The following is an 18,982-nucleotide window of genomic DNA, read 5'->3' as shown; positions in this document are numbered from 1 at the left end:
CACCAAGATAGCTTGTGGGCGTGATGTCAACAAACTCCACACACTACAGGAGAGGCAGTCATGTTCACAGGCACACACGTTAACATTTATTTAGCCTACATTAAATCGCAAATCGCAGGCTTTTATGCGGTTATGTAATCGCACAGCCTCACATCGCGATTGCGATTGCGATTAGATTAATCGTGCAGCACTAATTTGCAGTGGACACCAGAGGAAGAGAGGAGAGACAGAGTGACATACTGATGTCATGTGTTATTTGCAGGGCACGTTCATGTTCTAATGTCCCCGAAAAAGAAAAGTTTTTATTCATTGTCTTTTATTTCTTATGGTTTTATTGAGTGAAAAATATATTTTGGAACTCTGTTTTTGAATTACTTTAGTAGCCTACTGAAAGAGGCCAAGACAGAGAAATGCATTAGGTAGGAAGAGGAGGGAGAAAGAGAGAGAGCAATAGGCCGACTGCCTGTTTGTTTGACAGTTTTTCTGATCACTGAGAAAACACTGATTCTCTAATCCTAACCAAGTTGTGTTGTTTTCCTACATTTAACCCGACCTCAGCCATAGTGTTATTGGAGATAAATGATGTTATCCTGCTGACATCAGATCTGAAATCCCTTCTATGTGTTGTTCCAGAGAGCATGGACAGCCAACATATTTTGTCGTTCAGTGCCAGCAATCTGACATTTGTGGTTTTAGGTGAGATGTCTCAACAACTGTTGGATATTACTTTATGATGCAACACCTGAAAAAATGTTTTATAATAACTGCCAAATGTTTACAACTTTACAAGCTGGATTAAGATGTTAAACATGGTAAACACCTGCTAAATATTCACATTGTCTTTGTAAGCATGGTAGGATGTTGGCATTAGCATTTAGCTCAAAGTCCTGCAGTGCTTAATACGAGCACAATGAGCTGCTATAGACTCTTAGTCTTGTGAACATTTTATCATATAATTTATATTTCTTCCACCCTTCATAAGCATTTCCAAAATGCCTCTGCAGGGATATAATATAGGACAGAATCTAAGTTATGACTGTATCAGACACACTGCTCAAACCACAGAGAGACTAAATTTGTCCAAGAGTGATTTTGTGAAGGCAGTGCATATCAGTACAGCTTTGAAGTGGCATGCTGATAGGGGCATGTTAAAGTGTCGACATGTTAATGTGAGGGAAAAGTTTCAAGTGTGAAAAGATAAAAAGCTGCTGAAATGATCCAAAACCATTTACCAAACACTGGTTGTGAAATAACCCTCTATGGATCCCTCAACCTTCCAGGGAACACAGCGTCAGTGGAGTTTGTGAAATGGGCATAAAATCATAAATGCAGATTATGTGTAGTGGGCTCTAATGCAAAAATGATGTTACTCCACCGTAAAAGGTTTGTATGACAGTAACATGAACTGGGCACACAGTTTTCACCCATTTGTCGAAAAAGGATAAAAGTATCCATAGTTGATGTGTGATATAAGTGGATTCATTCAAGTAAATACTTATAGTTTAACTTTTCTTTTATGAAACAAGCACAACAGTTGTCCAGATACATTTTCCACAGATGTTCCATAGACTAAATTTCATTCATGTTTCCTGACTTTGTATGAAGGAGGCAACAGGAGCTAAGAGAAACAGGAAGTAGGATTTGCAGCCCTTTTTTAGGTCTCAAATTGCCTTTGTTCTGAATTACCAAGGGGCCACACTGATCTACTGTTTTACGCAGGTAGAATGAAAGTAAAGCAGCTGCACTGAAAATTGCATGTTTGATCTCATGTAGTATTTCCTGTTTATAGGCAGAGCGCCTCATTAGACCTTCCAAGTCTAAATGCTTGTTGAAAAATGGCGTTGGTGAGGGAAGCAGTGGCAACAAAGGTTAAAAGCAAACTATTGGACAAGTATAACATAAAGAATGAGCATCTAGTCCATGAGGAGGACCCTACTCAGGACGCAGTTAAACACATAACCCTTCTGTCTCCCTCTCCTCCTCCCTCCATGCACCACTCAGCTGCATCCTAAAAGTAAAGTCATGCAAGTTTCCATTATATGTGCAGAGAAACTTGCACAGGGCACTGAGTGTCCACCTTCATCTTAAGAGATGTTTATGTGTTAGCCTAGCAAGGATGCAGCGGAGGTGAAGAGTGACAGAATAAGGCACCTGAGAAAGTGTCAGGAAGGATGTCAATTTGTCCAAAACAATCTAACACTAAAACTGACTTCCCCCAAAAAGTTGTCACAGGTCTGCATTACTTGTCACCTGCTCTCTTAATCAACTGAATGCAAAGAAATTTACTTTATGATCCTGACTTTTAGATTAATGTCATTTATATCAGTACTGCACTGTTACCACTGTTTGGTCTTGAAACCATTACTTAAAGGTAGGAGACAACTTTAGAGTGCTTACTCTGTGAAATACAGTTTTTATGTTTGTTTTTTGCTTTGTTTCTTTAAAGGATTACACTGAGAAATATGTGGGAGTGCATGTACAAAATGTGCAGCACATTTCAATAAAGTACATGACAAACAAAATACTCCATAGCTCCATTAACTTTGAGTTCAGTTAAAAACTGAGGAACATGAGGTTAACAAAGAAAAACTGAAGAATTAGTCATCATTGTACAATGGCTTTCTCAAAGCAAATAACTAAAAAAAATATCCTTACCTGAAATGGTCTGCAGTCAGTTTCCACCCACACACTGTAGTTGACTTTTTCAATTTAGTTTTCGGTCTGTCATGGTTAAAAGTACTTTGGTGATAATTAATTTCCATTTGACACAGGGAGCATATTACTTTTAACTTGTCAACTGCGCCATCTGGGAATTTTTTAAAGTGATATGAGCCATTCAAAAGTGCATTGGAAGAGTTATTCCATCACAGGAAGTCACTGCAACAGCTTGGCTATGGTGCGTCGATGGTACTAAAAGTAGCATGTGGTTAACGCAATTAAAAAACAAAACAAAAGAATCGTTATGTTCGCATCACAATTAATGCATTAAAGCTGACAGCCCTAATCCAAACACCAACATAACCTCAGATGGTTCATATGACATCCTACAAATTAACGCCTCACAAATTATGTCACATCCTTAACGTAAAGTTATGTAATTAATGTAAAGTAACAGAAGAAACATGTTGAGAACATACGTCATCACCTGATCAGAGCTTTCCAAAATACGTGTTATGCACAAATTACTGGCCTATCATTGTGTGGGATGTGCACAGATTTTTGTGCATTACTTTCAGTAGGAAAACATGCGAACAGTGCAAGAGATCAGCCTGCCAAAGACATAAAGCCATGCTGTACAGCCACAGAGACTTAAATTATGGTGATGGTAGACTTAGTGTTGTGATGTGTTTAATATATTTGCATTTTCTTCAGCCTGTGCTAAATAGGAATATGGGATCCTAGCACTGAACACACAGCAGAAATACACTTTAGTCCTGTGATAGACCAGACCACTTTCACTGTAGCATGCACAATGGATATCCATCCCTCATGCTAAATGAAAGGTGGACAAAGCTTGTGTTGAAGATGGGTGTGTGCTGAGATAACATTAAAAAATGCACTAAAGGTCTCTCAGTTGAAAAATTACCCATTTTCAAATGTATCACAATCTTGTAATGCTGCTCGACTGACCGCATGCAATCATATTATTACCTGGACAATTTGTCAGTGTAGCTCAGTAAGAGAGTTAATGACTTGTGATGTACGGTGGAGATCTTGCAGTTCTTCTATCTGTGTCATAGTCCAGGTCTGCTATGTCTCCACCATCACCTTCTCTGTCTCTCTTTTCCTGCCAATGTTTAATCCACTTCTCATCAAATACGCAGACTGTTCAGCATTTCCAACCTCTACATTTTATCCATACGCCTATACTTTTGACCATATCATAAAAAAATACAGTAATTGCAGTAATTTCAGGCTCCAGTATTTGACAAAAGGGTGGGTGAGATGGCTTGTGCGTACAGCTTATACAGGTCGTGATGTCAATCTCAGCCCGCTGTAATGGCTCCAGGCCATTAACCCTCCCTGTCATTTGCAATGACATGTGCTTTTGAAAAAGGAAAATGGCGCTGCCCACATAACTTATACAGTAGACTCGCCACTCCTGCTGCCAGCCTGTGGCTTAGTGCCATGCCATTTTCCCCATCCACTCTATCATCATCACTGCAGTTAGATTCTGCATTAGAGGCTCCCACAGCCTTTGATGTCCATTCAATTTCCACATCTATTCATTATAATAACAATACACAGAATTTCAATACAACTACTGTGTTCTATCTCTCATCACTAATTAATGAAGCTTTGATGTGTCAGTTCTTTAAAATCTTTATGTTGAATTTATAGAACTAATTAACATCACGCCATTGTTTCAATTTTAAAAAAAGCAGATGTGCATATTGCATTAGCAGCAATAGTCAGTATGATGGAGAAGTCAAATAAAACGGTACCATCCATCAGAGGTTTGGACTCAACTTGGATCCGAGTCAGGCTCGAAATTTATCGACTTTAGACTCAATTTGAAAAACTCAAAAAAAAAACAAACAAAAAGACTCGCAACTTGACTTAGCCAATGACTTATGACTTCAATTGGACTTAGGCCATTTGACTTTAAAATACTTGATACCTTTCTCCAAGCCCAAAGATGAAAAACGGTTGACGTTTGTTAACAAAAATGGTCTTGCAGAATGCAAAATGTGCAAGAAAATCACAGATGGAGACACAACTTCCAGCAAACTTGTTTTAACAAATAAATACAAAATTCAAAAAGCATTCATGATTTTTTGAAATTTGATATACTAGTCCATACCCACTGAGTGTACAGTTGCCCATGTACAGTTCCACATGGTGTGTGTTTGGGATACAGGTCATAGGAAATTGCAGATTAAATAGTCAACTGAACCCATTAAGAAGAGCAATGTATTCAGACAGAATTTTTGAAAAATGTGGGACAGACAGACTGACTGACTGACAGAATGACACACTGACAGTTTCCATGATTATGTACAGCATACCATACCATGACTTAATCATACCAAAAATTAGAAAAAAAACCAACAACATTCGGCCACAGGGGGAGCCACAGTGATCGGTCGTATTTTAGCCATTTTTATGCATGTTTCCGTTGTTATAGCGCCACCCAGTTGCCAATTAGAGTTAAATTTCTCCAGTCACCTTGAGGCGTCCTGTTCTACATATCTACCAAGTTTAGTAAAAATCGATATGGCGGTTAGGCCTAGATAATAAATTAGCTCTCAAGCGCCCCCATTTTGTTTGATCGGGTCAATAATGGAGGGGTCCCCTCATGTTACGTGTGGTCATATGCCTACAAAGTTGTGTGGTGATCGGTGAAACCCTTGAGATGTTATACACTAGAGGGCTGCATTGGGATTGGGTCCCGCCGGGTCCCGCGGGACCCAACCCAAATCTTGCAGGAGCGGTTTGAACTTTGCTGCGGGCGGGAACGGGCGGCTAAAAAAACCACTGTGGGATCAGGATGTAGCCTGTAGCGACAGGATGGAGTTAACAAATGATGTGGAAAAGAAGCTCAAGCAAGGTCTGAAGGTTCATTCGTTAACTTTGTTTATTTTATGTTATTTATTAGTTTTATTATTTTACGCACATACTCATTTACATTACCAAGCGGGGACAACTTCCATCTTTCTGCTCCAGCACTGACTGACAGCTGACTCCACTCATTCACACTCACCACTGCCCCAGGGCCGCTACCATATGCTATTTACAAAGATAGCACTGGTGATCTGAACCGGTCAGTGGCGAAAAAAAAGCACTTTTATATGGGACACATTTGCCCCCATTACCGTTTTAGCTTGTTTCGCGGCTCAATACTGAACCAATTTTAGAACGAGTGGTACCCATGAATCATACGCACACATACACATGGGGAAATAGGGCCCAGGTTGAAAAATACCGAAGTTGTCCTTTAACCTCTTTAACTCTGTTCGGACGCCAGCGTCCGCGCTCCCTTCCTCTGTTAAATGGGATCTCACAGGCGCACTACGTCATCAAACCATGTGATGCTTGGTATCACCGGAAGCTCTCGGCTTCCTGAATCCGGCATTGTTTTTGTTTTATTCCTTATCGTTTTCGCACCAGAGCAGCCTAAATACACGAAGTCCAAAATCGCGATGAGTGGTGACAAGCCATGTCATGCCGTTTTTTGAGGGGAAAAGTTAAAGGATTACTCGCGATCTCATGCCGAGCCATTAGTGGACATGTAGCTGGTTTATAAAAGGTAAGAGTCTCACTCCTACCACTAACTATTTTTGGCTGAGACATACCGCCTAGAAAGTAGGATCACAGCTTTCACATTTCATATGGCTTTATTTGGTGATATTTTATGGTGTTTCTGTCATAAACAACATCAGCTATCATAATCACACCTGATTTCAATAAGGTACGATGTTTGAAGCTGGCTGAGTGTTGTTTGATTACTGATAGTACTGTTTTGAAGCGGAGTGAGCGCTCTGTCATGTGGAGCTCCGCCTGGATCTTTTCATGGAAAAAACACTGTAGAATGGTTGTACTTTGAGCAATTTTCTTCAAATTTGAAACAAATGTGCATTGATAGTGTACCTACAGCCCCACAGTGTCATTTACCTGCTCAGATGAAGCCACAGACAGTTATTCATCCTGAAAATATTTTTTTATTTTATTTTAGGCAAAATCTTCAGAGGCCCATTACTCTGTCTCTGTATCACCTAGAGTGTTTCTAAGACTTTAACAAGAAACTTCAGAGAGTTTGCTTTCTGGCAAGACCTCATGCATGCATGTAGTCAGTAGGGGTGGGAATCTTTAGGCACCTCACGATTCGATAACGATTCAGGGGCTATGATTTGATTATAAAATGATTATTGATGCATCTTTAATTTATTTATAGTGATGCACTTTTTCACAACACACATTTCTTTCTGTCTCACTGAATAAGCATTCAACACTTGCAATTTTTAAAAACAGTGCATTTATAATAAGAAACAGTTGAATTCATTTCCATTATATTTTATTAAACATAAATGGAAATGCGTGCAAACTGGAAAGTTACAACTTCGTTGTACGGAACCAAAGGTAACAACAGGTATCTTAAATCACAAGGTAAAATGCGCAGTTAGAGTAACAAATGATTCGGTGGCGACAGACGTCCACGCATCACATGTAACTGCGATCCTACCTGCCTTCAACAGCGAGGCCATGACTTCTGTTTTGGTTTGGTTGTAGAGTGTCAGTGAAATAGTGTCGGGATGGGATGATGTATCTGGGCTCTAATGTATGCAGCAGTGCTCGAAATCCCTGATTTTCCATGACAGAATAAGGATGCAGATCCTTGGCAATAAATGCTGCGATGGCCTTCGTAATTCCCTTCGCCTTTTCCGATGAGGGTGGCAGCTTTCTAATTGCTTCCTCGATTGTTCTCTGGTCGGTAGCGCCACTAGTTGCCGCAGCAACAACAGCCTGCCGTCTCCCTGACTCCTCCGTCAGGTGGAATCGAGTTACATGGCTTCTCATGTTTGTTGTGTTGCCAAAGTATTTTATTTTAGCACAACACAGCTTACATATAACGTGGCTCTTGTCCAGTTTGATTCCGCCGTCAACGTTGTAGAAGCCGAAGTATTTCCACATGTCTGCTTTTAAATTAGAAGGAGCTGTTCGGATCTCACGGCAAGGTTGGTGGCGGTCAGCCATGTTTGTTTTCCTCTGTGGGTGTGTCAGCGTGTCCGCTCCAGGTGCGCATCCCAAAGTGTCCCGGAGATGACACGTACCGCGCTTCTTAGTTCCGCATTATTTATAACCTTCTGTAATGAAATTTGGACGTTTGTGAATCGATTCAGATTTGTCCACGTCCAAATCACGATGCATCTAAGAATCGGAAATTTCCCCCACCCCTAGTAGTCAGAGTGGTTCAGAGGCTACAGTCATTTTAATTTGGGTATATCATTTTAGGCGTTTTCGCTACAAAATGGGGGCGGAGTGCAAGGTTAAATGCATACAGTCTCTTTCAAAATAAACTTATGTCTGTAAAACACCATTTACATTTATTTTGTTGTGCAACAGAAGCACCTTGTGAGACTGGAAAACACATCATGGTTTGGCTCTGCATTTCTTTGGTAATTGACCAGCGGGCTCCCAGGTGAAAGTCAAGGTTTTGTTGAAACCATCCACCACACCTCCCACCCACCCAATTCAAACTGACGCTGTTCAGTCGCTCACACATGTTACCTATTTGGTTCAGTTAAAATGAACACTGGTGTGTTTGCTGGGTGAGCACGGTTTCTTTGGGATGGTGTGAAAGCTGTTAACTCTGGTGCAGCACAAACAACCGGACCGAGACCACATGAACAGGAGGCTCTCTGTCTGCTTCCAGACGTTGGTGCTATTTGTTTGTGTTCTGAAAGCACACAGACCAACCACAGGACTTTCTGTTAGTAGATGTGTGATTTTAGCATGAATTCAAAAGCTAAACTACTGTTAAATCCATCTGCTGATTGTGAACTGTTGAGGAAGCAATCTTAGAACTTATTTGCATCAAAGCCATAGCATAACATATGCACGGCAGCATGTGTGTGGGGGTTTTCCCTTATTAATCAGAAAACAGTTTCAGCTGCAGTGCGTTGAGCTTGTATCCTCTGTGTACTTTGCAGTTCATTAAGTGTGTGACACAGTGATCCCACAGTAATACCTCCCATGTGATATTGCTGTAAATGAATTTAATTAACTCAACTAGGGGTGAAAGCAAAATAATAAAATACTAGAAATATAAGCACCTTTAGTGATTAGTTTAAGTTTGCAATATTTTTATCTGGTATTTCAATGAACATTTTAATCACTATTTATTAAACCTACAGCCATGCTAGCAACTCTATGAGGCTAACATGACATAAATTGGTTTAGCACGTATCATGTTTACCATGGTCGCCATCTTAGTTTTCGTATGTTAGCGTGCTAATATGTGTAAAATAGAAGAAAACACAAAGTACAGCAAAGACCAATGGAAATGTTGTAAGTTATGCAGGTATATAGTGATTGGCATAAGGCTTATTTGAAATTTGAAGTTGATGATGGTGTTTAAAAAAGTACAATATATCTCAGTTTGTATCAGATCTCATGTCAATTAATCAAATAGTTGAGATATTTCAGTCTTGACCAAAGTGGTGAACCAGGAAAATCCTTATACTATGTACTTTTCACAATATGTAAGGAAAAAATGTCACCATGCTGACCACAATTGTTTGATTGATAAGAAAAGTCTGGGAACTGCAGTGCAAAGGCACCACAGCAACTAAAAAAATCAATGAATGAATTCACGAATACATAGATGAATGAATAATAAATCTTCATGGAATACTGTTTGATTTAAGGCAGCTTTGAAAGCATTAGTTTGAGGAAGCAAGAGAAAACACAGAATGTAGAAGACCAGGACATTGTGTCAGTGACATCAGCTTGGATGAGGTTTTACTGTACAGTGCCATCTCACTCAGTTATTGAAGCCATGAAATACAAGTTTGGGCAAATATCTAGCTATCACTCAAACCACTTGCTAAGATAGTCTGGAATGCATCTGACCACATATCTTTTGTAGTGAAAATGCTAATGTCTCCTGATGCGTCCCAGACATGTCATCAATGCAGGACATGGTCGTTGTTTTGCTGACAGTGCACTAATGCTGTATAACTTGCCCTTTTTAATTTTAAGAGTTGAAGTGTTGTGTGACTGTTTATTGTTTTGCCCTATGGAAGGACACATGTTGAAATCTTCTGACAGCGATGTCTCCAGCTGTACCAACCCAACCGCAGATGGGACTAGCAAGCATGTTAGCAAGCAGCTAGCGAGAGTGTGGAGTGCTTTAACCTACTGTAAGTGACGTAGGCAGTCACAAAGTGGTCAGCTGGAGACACATGATAGACAGAGGTGTGAACAGCGATGTATTTCGGCTGTCCTCTTGTGGACGGATCACTGAAACACATGTCCACACCAGGTGTAAACACGCTCCCTGTCCCTCCATACAGTCACATTTCCACTTTGCCAAACCCATTCACTGCCATTCTCTACCTGTCCACCAGACACCCTCAGACTTTTCCACCTGCAGTCACTTGACTTCCTCAACCATCTGCTCACCTGTTTCCACTTTCCCTATATTACTGGTCCATTTCCTCTCATTCTCTGCCAAAGTTACTGATGTGCCCTATGCCTTTGTTTTCTTGCCTATGTTCTCTGCAACCTGTATCCACACCCTTTTTCCATGCTCCATTCTGGTTACCACAAGTAAGGTCAAACTTCTGTTTGGACTTTCTACCAATGACCATAAGCTTGTGAATCTTTACTTTCATTAATAAATCATTGAACTGTTCCTGTCTGCCTCGACTGTCTATGTTTGGGTCCTGTCCTTGGTGCCTTGCACTCCCTGTGACAACTGTACTTTTTGAAATTGTGATGTAAAGAAGATGTAATATTAGCAGTGAGAGCATAATATTTAGTTTGCATCTTTAGTTTTTTAGTGACTTCAGTGTCATCTGTCATGGGGTCCAGTAGATTTATGATGGCACAGTCTTGTACCCACTGCAAGGCCTATTGATGCGTCAAAACATATAACGCAAATACTAGGCTTGAGGAATGCTAACCCAACTTTTGACACCTTTTACTGTGAAATGAGTGCTGCTACTGCATCTAGTGGCCATTCAGTCCATTCACCAGAAGAACATTTTGGTACCACCAGTACATTAAATACATATCATATCAATGTTTCTAAAGTGACGTAGTATGAGCTGACTGTCATCTGTAGGTTAAGGGGATGGTGGATTATGTGTCACCTAGGAGAGACACCTGCCAAGCTGCAGACCTCAGTTGTGGCCTTGTTGGTGCCTGCATAAATAACTGAAATTTGTTAATAGATACATCAGTATAAATAATAAAGCCTGGCTGAGAAGAAGAAGGTACCTGTCCAAACTAAGTCTCATGCTAAAGACTCAGATGGTATTCCATTATGATTGGTTTTAAAGGGATAGTGCACCCAAAAATGAAAATGCAGCCATTATCTACTCACCCTCATGCCGAGGGAGGCTCTGGTGAGGCTCTGGCTCTGGCGCCCCAGACTAACGTCCAAGAACACAAAATTGAAACCACAAAATATCTCCAACATGCTCATCCGTAGTGATCCAAGTGTCCTAAAGCCCCGAAATAAAACGTTGTTTTGAAAAACGTCATATGAACTCTGTTTTTAGCCTCACTGTAGCCTGTAGCTCTGACTGCTTCTCTGTGCTCCGCGTTCACATGTGCACGCTTGCGCGAGACATCACATGACACGTGCACCACAGGGGGAGACAACAGTAACCACATATCCGAGACCAGCGCCATAGTCCGCCTGAACTACGGTAGAAATGAATGACTTACTCCTCTGCAAACCTGCCATCTGGTCCTGCGGGCCTCTGCCTTTTCTTCCAGTTGATTTTGGGGAAGTAAAACAATGTCTCCAGAACACCAATGGGTCAGTAGTGCTGGAAACTCATGGTGATTGGTGATGCACAGTCTCTGAAGAGCAGCAGTCTCGTCAGTACTGATGTCCAGATTCTCAAGTGCAGGCATCGCCAATCCCCAGTCTGAGCAGTAAAGACTTTCCTCACCCGTTGGCATTGCTTTGCATTTGAAACAACTACACCACCAGGTTTCCAGTGCTCGACTCCGGTATTCTGCGGCTGGCTGAGGCTCATGAGCTGCGGCGGCTGCTTCGTCCATTAGCCTGAGTTCCGTCCGTATACTCGGGCTCAAACAAATACGGCTCCACAAAGAAATGCTGTTCCTCCTCAATTTCAAAGTCTTCAGACATGTTGGGCTGTCCTTTGCTAAAAGACCGTAGTGCAAGTTATCTTTTAGCTACTGTGGTTACCGTTGTCTCTCCCTGCGCTGCACGTGTCACGTGATGTAAACACGGGTGAGCAAAGCTCATGCTTTCGCTGGTCTTGCGCAAGTGCGCACACGTGAGCGCGGAGCACAGAGAAGCAGTCAGAGCTACAGGCTACAGTGAGGCTAAAAACAGAGTTCATATGATGTTTTTCAAAACACCTTTTTATGTCGCAGCTTCAGGACACTTGGATCACTACAGATGAGCATGTTGGAGATATTTTGTGGTTTCAATTTTGTGTTCTTGGACGTTAGTCTGGGGCGCCGTCAGCCATTAGGTGTGTTAGCCGCTCCCCCCGCCGATCTCCGCAAGGGATGTGAGGACTCTAAAACTTCACCAGGGCCTCTGTTGGCATATGGGTGAGTAGATAATGTCTGAATTTTCATTTTTGGGTGCACTATCCCTTTAATGTTGTATCATACAGGTAATGCAGTCCTTTGCTGTAATATTTGGTATATTTCCACAAGTAGCTGTGCACTTAAGGGTTCAAATGGATTACGGAATATTATACACACAATTTCCAAGTATTTTAATTGAGCAAAGAGGAATTGACATATTGTTATATCAATACTCATTTCAAACACAGAGTTAATACTGCATTAAACTCTTATACCAGAAAACCATAACCATGATGTAAAAGAGGTTAAAAGACCCCATATGGCTCAGACAAACTGCACAATTGGATGGAAATACTCTGTAGGTTTTTCACCTGCAGTGATCCCTTTCACATTACACACAGTTATTTGATCCATTGTTGATCTAAAAATGTTGATAAATGCAGCTTTAACATTTGTTGAAATTATGTAAATCCACTGTTTTGATAAAAGAAAGCACAAAGACGGTTGTCCCTACATGCAGTCACTATGTGATCAGCTCTCTGTCTGCTGCAGTGTCACGCTCCACTGGGCTGAGAAGTGTTTGCTGATATCGTGTTTTTCTCCAAAGCCACACAGGTCAGCCCCTCAGAACTGCAAGATGTGTTTCAGGAGACCTCCTCCAATATCTTCCAGATCAACGCCAACGGTAAAAAAGACCATTCATCACTAAAACTGAGCGTCTGTGTGTGTGTGTGTATATGGGTTTTGTGTGTACGTGTGTGTGTGTGTGTGTGTGTGTGTGTGTGTGCACGCGCGCACATGCATTTATCCTTGTGCTCCAGTCCTAACATAAATACTTTCGAGACTTTTGACCAAGGACATTTTGGCCTTGGGCATTTCTTCAAATGGATTCTAAGATTAGAGTTCAGGTTTTAGGATTAGGGTTTGAATTTTGGCATAAGATTATAAATAGTACTAGGATTAAATTAAGGTTTTGATCACTTTAGGAATAAAACTTTGGTCTAGTGATAGAATTAGAAGTAGCCGTTGGTTTATATGAGGGTTACAACTAGTTTATGGTTTGGGTCTCAAGTAAGAGCTGGTCTAAAATTAGGATATGGGTCTATGATGAAGATTAGAGGAAGTACACTATTTAAATTAGGGTTAAATTTAGTTTCCGTTTTGATGTTGCATTTAGGGGTCAAATTATCACAGCCCCTGTTGCACTGCCTGTTTAAGGTGGGAATATTGCACTGTTATGCTGCCTTGCAGTTCTGTATAACAGGAAAGATCGCGGAATGTAGGGACAGAGTGGTCTCGCCACTACCACGGGAGGTAGTAAGAGCGCTGAAACACAGCTAGAATGCAGCTAAAAAGCAGCTAATTGCAGTTAGCAGCTAACTCAAGGAAGAAGGACAGCAGCTGAAAATGTCTGCGAATTAGGAAAACAATGAAGTCTGAGAGCTCATCAGCCACCATATAACATGGACAGTGAATGAATGTTATTGTCACCCAGCAGGCACTGAACATCGAAATGACATCAGAAAGACTTTGGACAGATGATACATTTTTGTTGGAATAAAAATTGGGTTGACCATATTTTAAATATCTTATGACATTAAAATTTTATGTTGTATGGTCATTAACATTATGACATTTTGCAGACGTTGCAGGGTTTTGGTCTATACATTATGACTAAATGTCATTATTCTACGTCCAGATGATGTTGGCATGAGACATTTGGAAGGTGTTGGATTTTGGTTACTTGACAACACAATTTAAAACCTACGAAATATCAACATCATCTGCCGTCAGTGTTCTACATGAATGGATGTTGGCACTAGATGTCATCCTCATATTGGGCCCCATTCGCAAACAGTGTGTACACACAAATCTGTGCTTATACCATGCGTTCAAACGTTTTAGTAGAAATTTGAGATTCATCAATATTTTGTTCGTCTGACTATGTACCTACTGTGGGAACAAATTTAGAACTGCCTCAGACCTATGCTCAACCTGTAAAGGCTGGCTGTCTTAGAAAATGTAAACATGCAGCTTTTAACTAAATGCATGAGATATTAAAACCATAATTATTTAAAAAGGCTTCAATAGACAATATTTAAAAGGGTTAATTTACTAATGCATTGGTCAAATGTATTAAATGACACCCTTTCATTCCCATCAATGATTAATTAAAACATTCAACCATGAAAATGAAGTATCACAGTTTTTATTATACATATGTTAATTAGTTGCTAACTAATTAGTTGGTAGCCCATTACCAGGCATTCAGTGTATATAAAAGATTCTGATCTACCTCCAAGGAGCTGTTAAGATAGAATATCTAACCTTGCTGGAAGATATTACAGTCCATGCCTTCAGGAGAGAGCACATCAGAGATCGACATGTTTGAAGAGAGGGACAAACGGCTTATCAGCTGTTTCTAACTGCCTTCACATTCATAGACACTCACTGATGAACTGACACTGGTGTGTCAGGGCCTGAATATGTGCATAGAAAAAACATCACAGCTTTCTCTTGAGTTTGCGTGTGCACTGATTTTATGTGCAGAATAAGATCGTTAATGAGGCCCATTTAGTTTTTGTCTCCTGATGTCACAACCTAGATTCAAGCAAATATCAGTTACAAAAGATGTTGGTGGCCAACTGAGCATGTTAATGCCAATTTCACTGTTTATAAAACTCTGCCAATGTGTACATGTTATGTCACACTAGAGGCAGACACTGTTGTATTAAGTGTCATACCTGTCGTACCTACATGGATTTCAGGATATTAAGCGTAATGATGCTGCTGTCATCTGGTTCTGTGTAAAAAATAGCAAAGACGAGATAAAAAAGGGACTTTGTAGCAGTTCTGTAGCATGATCTCTGTGTGAGAAGGGCTATTAGCAACAGGTTTAATGCACATTTAGCTGCATGTCTTAAGGTTAGGTTTAAGATTTTAAAACGGTGCTATGTTTGAAATATTCTTTTGGTTTATTTTAAGATAAAATCTTGAGTAAGGGCTAAATTTAAGATTCAGGGTTGAGCTCAGGATTTAAAGGAATTTAGCATAAGGGTAGCTGAAAAAGATTTGCTATGATTTAGCTTTTTTTTTTAAGAAATACTAGTTTTAAAGTGTTATTAGGGAATCTTATGCAACTGTAAATTTACCTCCATTTAATGTGTATCATTGGTTGTTAGTTGTCATTTCTCTTCATCACTATTCACCCATTTCACGAGGATGAAATCCAGCAGCATGGGTAGAATTTGCTCTAGATTAGTATCAAAGTAATTTTGAATCGAAGATGTGAGTTTAATTAAGACTCAAATTAGTTTCATGGTAAAGAAAAAATGCAGAGTTTTCTTTTAGACTTAAAGGGATTCTTTACCCTCTTACCTGTAGTGCTGTTTATCAAACTACATTGTTTTGGTGTGAGTTGCTGAGTGTCGGAGATAGTGGCTTCAGAGATGTCTGCCTTCTTTCCAATATAATGGAACTATCCATCCATCCGTTTTCATCCGCTTCTCTGGGGCCAGGTTGAGGGGGTAGCAAGTAATGCACCCCAGATGTCCCTCTCCCCAGTGACTCTTTCCAGCTCCTCCTGGGGGACCCCAAAGTGTTCCCTGGCCAGATGAGATATGTAATCCCTCCAGCATGTTCTGGGTCTGAGGGGCGGCACGGCGGTGTGGTGGTTAGCACTCTCGCCTCACAGCCCTTCTCCCCGTGTCAGCGTGGGTTCTCTCCGGGCACTCCGGCTTCCTCCCACAGTCCAAAGACAGATTGGGGACTAGGTTAATTGGTAAATTAACCTAAATTGTCCATAGGTGTGAATGTGAGCGTGAATGGTTGTTTGTCTCTATGTGTCAGCCCTGCGATAGTCTGGCGACCTGGCCTCTCGCCCGATGTCAGCTGGGATAGGCTCCAGCCCCCCTGCCCCCGCGACCCTCAAGAGGATGAAGTGGTTAGAAGATGAATGAATGAATGAATGTTCTGGGTCTGCCCCAGCGCCTCCTACCAGCGGGATGCGCCCAGAACACCTCTAACGGGAGGTGCCCAGGGGGCATCCTAATCACATGCCTGAACCATCTCAAGTGACCCCTTTCAAAGCGAAGGAGCAGTGGCTCTACTCTGAGCTCCCTCTCTATGTCTGAGATTTCACCCTATCTGTAAGGCTAAGCCCAGCCACCCCATGGAGGAAATTCATTTTGGCCACTGGCGTCCACAATCTCATTCTTTCGGTCACTACCCAAAGCTCATGACTAGGGATGCACCGAATATTCGGTAACCGAATATATTCGGCCGAATATTGCAAAAAAACACACATCGGTATTCGGTGGAATAAGTTAAAAACAAGGCCAAATAATAGTGGCGTGTTTTGATAACGCAATCAAACAGCATGCCGTGACGCGCGGAGTAAAATGTCGGCAGTGTGGTGATCCACCCGTCACAGCACTCGCATTTGCGACTAAAAATAGTTTTGAGCGAGCAAAATAGGCTTAAATCATTCAGCATGCTGTGCGAGCAGCCTACAGATTTCAACCAGCAGCAGAAACGAAAGGCGAATCCCACCGGTTGTGGGTTGAACGGGGGTCACAGACAGAGACAGTAATGTATTACTGTCAAATACGGCAGCCGTCGGCTTACCCGGCGACGGAGAAGTCGGTTCCAATAATATCCTCTTCTTGGCGTCATGACTGCCCAAAAGTACTTGAATGGCCGTGCCAGCCGAACACAGGTATGTGATGTGTCAGAGGAGAAACGAGCTGTTCACATTTGTCTCTTTCTGGCAGTAACGGCCCACAAACCTCACCGCTCTTTAGGGACTGTTCTTTATTTATGAAGGGGAGGAGGGTGGCTGATTTTTATTTCATTCATGTATTTTATTTTGATCCCCCCATGTTCATCACTGATTGATGCTGTTTTTGAAGTATGAATAAGTCAATAAGTAATTTATTCCATTGAAATATCATTGATGTATTATAGAAAAGTGATTTATCTTTTTATAAATGACAAAAGGCACATCTGCCTCATTTTCGCCATGGTATCATGATACTACTCAGAACCATGATATTTTCATTGGTATCGCACAGTGGGTCCCAATATTGGTACCATGACAACACTAATCTGAAGGGGGTTCATCTGCAAAAACTAATGAAAAACTAAACAATGATATTCGGTATTCGGTACTCGGTATTCGGTCAAGCGTTTAATAATAATTGGCTTTGGCTTCGGCCACAAATTTTCATTTCGGTGCATCCCTACTCATGACCAAAGGTAAAGGCTGGGATGTAGAACGGCCAGTGAATGGAAAGCTTCAACTTCCGGCTCAGCTCTCTCTTCACCATGACAGTTTGGTGCAGCGCCATCACTGAAAATGCCCCACCAAACTGCTGATCCATCTCACGCTCCATTTTACCCTCACTCATGACCAAGATGCCAAGATACTTGAACTCCCTTCTTAAAGCAATAACTCTCTCCCATCTGGGAGGAGGCAACCCGCCATTTTCTGCCAGAGAACCATGACCTGACGGAGGTGCTGAATCTCATCCCAGCCTCTTCGGCTGCAAAACACCCCAGTGTGTGCTGGAGGTCACGGTGTGATGAAGCCAACAGAACCACATCACCTGCAAAAAGCAGAGATGCAGTTCTGAGGTCCCAAAACTGGACCCCTTCCTCCCCCCAGCTGCGCCTTGAGATAATGGAAGTAGATGGCACTTGGCTTGTGGTGCTAAAAAATGCCAAAAACGTACATTTGAAAAACTCAACAGCAATGTCTCTTTCCAGAAATCATGACCTGGTTACACAAAAATAATCAACAGACCTTGTTTTGAGCAGTTTCACGTAGGAACTATTTTCTTGCCACCGAACTGCATCAGCCAACCATATCACCATACAGAATCTTGGATACTTGAAAGAGTCAGTGCTTTTGAGTTTTTAAAATATATCCGAGTGCCATCTAGTTCCATTATATTGGAGAGAGGGCAGACATCTCTACAACTGATATCTCCAACACTTAGCAACTCACACCAAAACAATCTACATTGATAGACAGCACAACAGGTAAGAGTAAAAATGTATACTTGATTTTGGGGTGAACTCGCCCTTTAATGTCATGAGTACGAGTGTGTTTTTGAGTCCCATACACAATTACTGTTTGTATTGTTCCTCCAGTTGTAACACTAGAGAAGAATCTGCAATCACTGGGAACATCTAGAGATACAGCAGAGCTACGACAGAGTCTGTGAGTAACACACACACACGTGCACACACACACACACACACACACACACACACACACACCAGTGGTGGTAACTCAGTACACTGAGTCACTTACTGTACTAGAGTATACATTTGAGATGTCTGTACTTTATTTGGGTGGTCTCATTTTATAGTACTATTCTTAAGAAGAGACACCAAGTATGTGCACATTCAGGCAGAAATAATCAGGGGCAAGACAAAAACAATCTTCACTGCAGGGTAGTGAAGAATTTTTATGCAGCACTTTATTCTACTCCACAACATTTTAGAGCGAAGTATTACTTTCTACTCCACTACATGACCCTGGTAGCTATAGTTACTTGTTACTTTACAAACAAACTTTTACATTCACACTGTAACATACATACGAATAACTTTTAACATGATGATGCACTGATGGAAAATACCAAACCAGTGTATCAAATATTCTCAAAGGATTAGTAAATTAACCAGTTAGTTTATTGAAATAATGAATCACTGAATGTTTTAATACATGATT

General features: G+C 41.1%; 1 protein-coding gene across 2 annotated transcripts in view; it reads left to right on the top strand.

The window, feature by feature from the left end:
- Positions 1-18,982, top strand: part of tsnare1 (T-SNARE Domain Containing 1) — a 320,279-nt gene that overhangs the window by 99,185 nt on the left and 202,112 nt on the right. For both annotated transcript variants that reach the window (XM_033639648.2, XM_033639647.2), the window contains 2 exons: positions 12,851-12,928; positions 18,397-18,466. In XM_033639648.2, the coding sequence (XP_033495539.1) occupies positions 12,851-12,928; positions 18,397-18,466 (148 nt within the window). The remainder of the gene's footprint in view (positions 1-12,850; positions 12,929-18,396; positions 18,467-18,982) is intronic.

This window comes from Epinephelus lanceolatus, chromosome 10, assembly GCF_041903045.1.
Source record: "Epinephelus lanceolatus isolate andai-2023 chromosome 10, ASM4190304v1, whole genome shotgun sequence".
In the NCBI taxonomy this organism is placed as follows: Eukaryota; Metazoa; Chordata; class Actinopteri; order Perciformes; family Serranidae; genus Epinephelus; species Epinephelus lanceolatus.
The sequence above is the reverse complement of the archived record's forward strand: the minus strand, read 5'-3'. Positions and strand labels throughout refer to the sequence as shown.